This window comes from Ursus americanus, chromosome 21, assembly GCF_024610735.1.
Source record: "Ursus americanus isolate L20-20 chromosome 21, mUrsAme1.1.p, whole genome shotgun sequence".
NCBI lineage: Eukaryota > Metazoa > Chordata > Mammalia > Carnivora > Ursidae > Ursus > Ursus americanus.
Window position 1 is genome coordinate 8,562,533 of NC_142147.1, and position 8,010 is coordinate 8,570,542.

The following is an 8,010-nucleotide window of genomic DNA, read 5'->3' on the forward strand; positions in this document are numbered from 1 at the left end:
TTCTGTCAGGAGATCCTGGGTATGGTAGATGTCACACCAAACAAATCAATGAATTGTTTTGACAGAATTTTCATTCTGCTTAATTACAGTCATTCATTTCTTCTCTCTAGTTATGAGCTATCTCATCCTCTATGCCTCAGTTAGCCGAGCAATACAATGAGATACCTACAGTACCTATCCCATAGGGCTATTTGTAAGAAGACAGTAAACGTACAGGCATACAATAAACACTCAAATGTTAGTTCTGAGTATATATTTCCCTTGGAATCTGGTTTAGTGCTTTAATAAAACAGGTGCTTACTGGAATTTACTGTATGTGAATAACAGCTTAAAATTTTCATTAAAAGTTTTAACCTCAGCTTTATAAATAATATCCTATATGTTAATGCTTATAATTTAAAATTTTTTAAAAACCTCTCATTATCCTGGTAAGATCTCTAGCAAAGGGACTAGTCTAACTTCTTTGAGCATCTAAACCTGAAGCTGACTTGCAAAGCTGTTAAAACAGAATTTGGTTTAGGATTATGTTTTTCAGGGGCGCCTGGGTGGCTCAGTCGTAAGCGTCTGCCTTCAGCTCAGGGCGTGATCCCAGAGTCCTGGGATTGAGCCCCGCATCAGGCACCCTGCTCTGCTGGGTAGCCATTTCTCCCTCTCCCACTCCCCCTGCTTGTGTTCCCTCTCTCACTGGCTGTCTCTCTGTCAAATAAATAAATAAAATCTTTAAAAAAAAAAAAAGGATTATGTTTTTCAGGAGTACAGGTCTGAGTTTCAATAAAGGAATTCAGAGCTCTCATCTGAGCTCTTCCGTTAGAAAACCTTCTAGGTAGCTCTCCTTACACCCAGTCTCTGCTCCTCAATAGCTGCTAGATGCTGCTAACAGATTAACATTACTAAGGCTCAACTTTTATCATTCTTCCACTCAGAAAGTCTCTGACTGCTTAGGGTCATCATAGTCAAGTTCAAACTTCTTCCTCTGACACCTCACCTGCCGTTCAGGTCTCATCCTTTACCCCCCTTCCTTTATTCTGTGCTTAAAAAGAAAACTCCTTTCTGTCCCCTAAACACACCCTCACACTTGCCCTGCTCCATGCTACTGTTCTCAGTCCTCTGCTGGTATGCAGCGTCCTAACCTCCGAATCTCTCTGCAGCACTGTGGCGTTCTCTTCAGGCATCAGCTTCTAAATCAGTACGCAGGTGAAAACTGGGTCGTCAGATTACCTTTGAAAAGCCCTGCAGTAGCCAATAAAGTACAATACTCATGGCTGTACACACAGAATCCTTTACATTTAATCGTACAAGAAGAAAAGAACCTATGTTACAAATATAGCTCAGAGTACACAGTTGATCCCATGTTGCTTGAACCATGCAGTGTTAACATCACTATGCTCTGACTTCTAAAGACTGGCTCAAATGCGGTCTCCTGAGCAAAGTCTTCTGTGATTTCCCCCACCCAGCCCAGGGCCTCTGCAGAGCCTCGGAGCTAGAACTCTCTGCCTCTGTTAGGGCACTGATTTTAACCTCCGATGTACTGCGAAGGGAGTGGAGGGCGGTGCCCCTCTAACAACTCTTTTGTTAATGACCTCTTGAGGGCAGGATTTGAGTTCTTGTTCTGGCACCGACTGTGCAACTTTGAGCAACTTACTAACCTCTCTGAGCCTTAGTTTTCTCATCTGTAAAAGAGAAGATAGCATGATCTGGCACGTCTACTTTTGGATATATATCCAAAAGAACTGAAAGCAGGTTCTTGAAGAGATACTTGCACACTCATGTTAACAGCAGCATTATTTGTAATAGCCAAAAGACAGAAGCACACCAAATGTCTGCTGATGATGAATGGATAAACAAAATGTGGTATATTCAAACAACAAAATATTATTCAGCCTTAAAAAGGAGGGAAATTCTAACACCTGCCACAACATCGATGAACCTCCAGGAAAGTATACTAAGTAAAACAAGCCAGTCACAAAAAGAAAAATACTGTGTGATTCCACTTCTATGAGACACCTAGAGTAGTCAAACTCATAGAGACAGAAAGCAGAATGGTGGCTACCAGGAGCTGGAGGGTGGGGGATATGGGGAGTTGTTTAATGGGCATGAAAAAGTTCTGGAAATTGGGTGTACAACAATGTAAGTATACTCAACACTACTTAACTGGACGCTTACAAATAGTTAAGATGGTAAAGTTTATGCTATATATATTTTACCACAAATTAAAAAAAAGCGATAGTAATACCAGCTTCATAGGTTTATGGTAAAGAGTAAGGGGAGATAACATACATAAAGCAGTAAGCACAGAACCCAGCAAGTAATATGTATGTGTTCTGTGTAAAGTGTTGACGTGGTTTTTTAGTAGTCATGTGTGTGTGTTGTTGTTGTTATTTCACTTAAAATGATTTTGTAAACACTTCTGTAGTTTCCATAAATCACACTGTCAATGTAATGCCCAAAACAGAATTTTACTTATTGCCCCTCCATTTTACTTCACTGTCCTCTTGTGCCTATATTACTAGATCAAATGACGTGAGCATTTTTCATCAGCTATTATTTTATTTGTTATATGATGTGGAAATAAATAACTTGAAAATGTAAAGCTGGATCTTTAGGAAAGGGTGATGTTACATATAATAAGAATTACATAATAAGAATTACGCCAGCACAAAAATTCTTTGCTCATCACTCAGTATTCCAATGCTCAGGGGGGAAAAAAAAAAGCCAATACTTTCATAGGGATGGTGTCTAAATTATGGCCTGATTAAAACAAAGGGATATATATAGTATTCCTAATGCTCTGGTTGGTATGAAATGCCACCACTCTACATAGAGAAATACAAACAGATACTAATAAATCTGTTTGGGCATTTTAAACTAATATAACCAGGGCCTTCCCTACTCACGAGAAGAATATCACTTAACTCAAACACTTTTGAAAAATTAAAGGGTTTTATGTTGTATGTGTGTGCTTTCCTAAAACTTTATCTTCCGCAAGTAACAGATCCTTAAATTTTATTAGGCTACGAGGTCTCCACCCTCTTCCCCAACTCAAAGACATTTCCCAGCCTCTCTAGCAGCTAGGGTGGCCATGTGGTTAAGCAAATTCTGGGTGATGAAATATAAGCAGAAGTTACATACGCCTTTCAGAAACACGCTTTAAAAGGGAAAGGGCATACATTATCTTTTCCCTGCATCCTTCTTCCTTCCTGCCGCGTAGAACTGACAGAAGCATCACTCGTCTCTCAGAACCACACATCCCCCAGCTGCTCCCAGTCCCATGGGTGTCACATAGCTGATTCTCCCCAAGAAGACACCAGAGGCAATTGCTGTCCTAAAACTCTCTGGAGATTCAGAACATAGCTCAGAGAGGAGTGTCCTTCTAAAGCCTCCCTACCTAGACAACTAGCAAAAGAACACCCTCTCCTCATCCCCAGTCTGGCCTGCAAAAAAGGGATGATCCAAACAGCCTCTACAGACCCAATGACACTCCAAAGAATGTCCCCTGGTCCCTGGCCCTGAGTCCTGGGGAAATGGGACCTTGCACAAATCCACTTCACTTCTCTGAGTTTCCATTTTACCTTTTATAAAATGGAAACTAACCTACCTACCCTATTCTGCAGGGTGTTCAGTCCAAATAACACTATGAGTGCAAAAGCATCTTAATTTACAATGGAATCAAAATATAATGAAGGCTAATGACATTGAGAGCCACAGTCAAGAAAGAGCAGAGTGGCTGGAACAGAGGGGGAGAATTCCAGGAACTTATCCTGAAGATATCCTTACAAAAGTATATAGAGATTTGTGTCCATGAGACTCACTGCAGCTTTATTTGTAACATTTAGACATAATATTATATAAAATAAAATATGGTCCCTCAATACAACCAGATACTGTGTACTTAATAAAAAGAATGAGGTAAGTGATGAAGAAATGAAGAACACAAGCATATCAGCTGTGTTACGGTGCCAGGACTAAAATCAGAAGTGGTTACAAGGGGCGACCTCACCTCCCAGTTAAATGAGATGAACAAAGTACAGAAGAGACAGGGGATGAAAGCCACCCACACACCTGGGAGATGAGAGGCAAGTGGAGGAGCGTGCAGATCACAGACAGCAAGCTACCGCCTCCGTGCAGAAGTGGACACCTCGGAGAAGAGTTCACACCCCAGAAACCTGGAAAAGCTCAAACCTGGAGCCACCAGGAACCAGAGAGTCTGGAGACTGGATACCAGTCAGGAGTGGGGAGAGATGCTGGACTGAAAGCAGAGCAGGGCGTGGGAGGACCTTCAGTCTCTTCCTCAGTTGACCCTCAAAATACCAGCAGTCAGGTAAAATCCTTGTTGCAGGAGGGATTTTTCTCTGGAGAAGACTTTTGGGGGTTCCACCAAAACGATCAGGTCTCAGCTTAGTGACTCTATAGCTGACGAACTGTCTAGATACAAAGTATCTCATCGTTCATTGGGCTTTTGTGCCGCACACTGAAATACAGAGTAGGAAGGCTCAACTGATAACTAAGGGATGCTGTTACTGTAAAAAGAGGAGACCAAGATAATAAACTTAAGAACTTGAGGGGAAATAGAGACAAAGCAGGGAGCAAAAGAAAACTTAACAGGAAGGAAAAAAAAAAAAAAGGCAAAAAACCCATCAATTAATATCCTCTGAGAAAAACAAGAACAGGGTGCTATTAAAACAAGGGCAATGAGAAGAAGATGCTTTCAAAATTCTAGGAGACAGTAATTTTCAATCTGGAATTCCATGCTGAGTGAAACCATCAGTCTACAGGAGCAGACTGTATGAGGGCAGAATAAAGATGTTCAATCACATAAGGACTTAGGAAAACCTACCTCCTATGAATGCTTTCTTAGGAAGTTCCTAGAGTTCAGATTCCACCGGAAAAAAAGGAATAAATCAACAAGACACAGGATCTAGGAAAGAGGCAAAGGAGGGTCCCAGAAAGCCTAGAGAACAATCCAGACTAGAGCAGGAAGGCATGGAGGGCTACAAGATGGCTGTCTCAAGAAAAGGGGAACTGTTTGGCCATGTGAAAAACAGAAATCAGATGGGTTTTATAAATCAGTCAGAGTTTGGGAAGAATTGGTACATGATAACCAAACCAATGAAAGCAATGAACAAGGGATCAAGACCAGATCTGTATTTATTATACTTGCCACCAGTGAACAATAATTAAACAATGAATACTGATTTAAGCAACAACTGTGATATACCTATACTGGGAGAATGCAGTAAGGGAAATTGGGGGCAGGAAGCAGTATTAGAACACTAATTTAAATTCTCATCTTCTATAACAGATCAGTAAAAGATGTTAACTGATAAATCAGGAAACGACAACATAAACCTACATTTAAAAAAGGCGACAAATACCCAAAGAAAAAACTAAAAAGTTTGGGAAGTAAAACTCTAGGCTAGGACAGGAGACTGCTTTTGTGTTAAAAGCCTCAAAGTACTCTTGACTTTTAAAAACTATGTTCATGAACTACTTCACAAATAACAAAAAATAATTAAAAAAAAACAACAACTGGTTACCTCGAGAGAGAGAGACTGTGTGAGGGACTAGGATGAGGAAAATTTATTGCCCTCCTTTTGTTCACTTCTGTACTGCTTGAATTTCTTAAACCACATGCATACACGGCTTTTACAACTTAGGAAAAGAAAACAGTAGATAGTTCTATATGTATTGTCGCAGTCTAGCCAAAGGCAATTAAAAATTGAGACAAAAAATAACAGACTTAAGAAATTCTAAAGAGTTTCTAAGATTTAGTGACTTTATGTGTTTAATCACATGGAACAGAACATTGCTATTACATATAAACATAAGAAAAATTAAAAAGTTAACTTAGGGAAATCTATTTTTAAGACACAGTAATTGATTAAGTCACTCAGTGACAGGTTAAGTCTGGGAACTACAAAAGTCTAGGACAATTCCAGATACATATATGATCAACCATGAGAGTTCATTATTATTATTTTGTGATAATAATGTCTTGTGAACCAAGAGACCAGCTACTTTTCCCCCCTTTTTCCTACCGGGGGATCTGCAAATGGTTAAGAAAATGCTTATTTTTATCACTGGTGTCATACCCCTTAAAGGTCTCCCATCGAACTTTCTCTTCAACAGACTCAAGCTGTAAGATCAAAGCTGCTCCTTATATGTATCTAGCGTTATAATATTTACTTCAGAACAAAACCTGAACCCCAACAGATCCCTATCACTTCTGAACTGATGATTTTTGACAAAGTTCCAACACCGAGGCTTTTCTAAGCGTGACTTTTACCTTTCCTGGGTGGAGAAAGTACTCCGACACGGCTCCTGAAATTCAGGGCTTAGCTGCTCGCTCACCTGCTGGGAGGGTAACTAAGAGGATCATTAAATCGAGAGTTGCTGACACTCACAGCTGATTCATGTTTCTGTGCTGCCCTGTTCCTCCTCAAACAAGGCGGATTTTACAGGCGTTTTAGCGTCTCGCTAGACACAAAGAGAACAAAGTTAGGCCGGCAGCGGGCGGCGGGAACTCTTGAAAAGTGGTACCACCAGCAACGCTTAAGCCACAGAACGACATTTACCTTTACTCGTCTCCGTTTTCTCCCCTTTTCTTCCCCTGGAACCTGCTTCTCTCCTTTCTTTCGCTTTTTCCGCTTTCTGTCCTTGTGTTTGTCATGATCGTTTTTGTCTTCGAAGAGGCTTGAGTCGTGCCCCGAGCTGCCCGTGGAGAGCTCGGTGACTTCGTTCCCTCCCACTTTGAGGACCAGCTTCAAGGGCTTCTCTACATACTCTTAAAACAAAAGGAGAGAGCCTCGGTTACGGGCGGGACGCGCCGGGCAGCGGCCACAATGCAGAGGCAGCGTGGGCAGAGGGAGAAGCCGGAGCCACGGCCGCGGCGGCTTTGGGCACGCAGCGGGCGCCCCGCCGAGCACCTGTTGACTGACGGACACTCGCCCAGGGGGTGCCCCGAACGCTGCGGGCCTCCGGGGGCCGTCTCACACCTCCCGGCAAGAGTCCCGCCGGGGGCCAGGGGTCTGGGGTTCGAATGCGGCCCCCGCCTGCGGTCTGCGCGGCCTCCTGCGGGCTGCGCCCCCTTCGCGGGTCCCGGCCTGCCCGTGGGAGGTGCGGCCCCCGGCCCGCCTCGGGAGCTCGAGGGTGGTCTCGAAGGAGCGAGGACCCTCCTCCCCCCCTCCCCCCGCTCGCCAGCCCAGAGCCGCCGCGGGCTCGCCGCCCCCCACTCCTCACCCTCGTAGAGGTGTTTGTCCGACTTGTGCTTCTTGTGCTTCTTGCCCATATCCGACCGGGCCCCGGTGCCCGCCCCCCGCGCCAGGCCCAGGCCGTGCGGCGCCGCTTCCGGTCCGGGCCAGGCAAGCGGAGGGCGGGAGCGGGGCCCGCGAGACCCCGCGCCGCGAGGCAGGGGGGCGGCGTGCGCCGGGCGGCGCGAGGCCCCTCACGAGAATACGGCGCGCGAGACCCGGCCGTAGCCCGAGAGCGGCGCGAGGCTGCGAGCGGCCGGCGCGGAGGCGGGAGAGAGGGCCCGCCGCGCGCGCAGGGTGCGGCCGGCTGCCCGTGGCGGCCCCTGGCGGCTGGAGGTGGCGCTGCAGGCCACGGGCCGGGGGCGGAGTCCGGGCCGGGGGCGGGGTCCACTGCTCAGAATCTAACATAATATAATAAAAAATCATTAAAATAAATAAATAAATAAATAAATAAATAAATAAATAAATAAATAAATAAATAAATAAATAAATAAAATCTTTAAAAAATAATAAACAAATAAAAAACAAATAAATAAACAAATAAAAATTTAAAAAAAGAATCTCTCACCTCTCTTCTCTCTCCCTTGCTCTCCTTTCTCTCTTTCTTTCTTCTCCCCTGTCTTCCTTCCCTCTCTGTCTTTCTTTCCTCTCTCCCTTCTCTCCTTTTCTCTGTCTCTGTCGGTCTGATTGTCTGTCTCTCCCTCCCTCCCTGTATCTCTCCTTCCCTTCCTCTGCCTCTTTGTTTCTGTCTCTGTTTCATTGT

At 44.2% G+C, this 8,010-nt stretch overlaps 1 protein-coding gene across 2 annotated transcripts in view; it reads right to left on the minus strand.

Annotated features, from left to right (window-relative positions):
* Positions 1-7,511, minus strand: part of BRD7 (bromodomain containing 7) — a 35,482-nt gene extending 27,971 nt beyond the window's left edge. Inside the window, exons 1-2 of one of the 2 annotated variants that reach the window (XM_045806753.2) lie at positions 7,237-7,511; positions 6,573-6,781 (exon numbers count right to left, since the gene is read on the minus strand). In XM_045806753.2, coding sequence (XP_045662709.1) covers positions 6,573-6,781; positions 7,237-7,285 — 258 coding nt within the window. In that variant the 5' untranslated portion in view covers positions 7,286-7,511. The remainder of the gene's footprint in view (positions 1-6,572; positions 6,782-7,236) is intronic. The other variant, XM_045806754.2, reaches the window with a different exon arrangement.
* Positions 7,512-8,010: the final 499 nt, after the last annotated feature.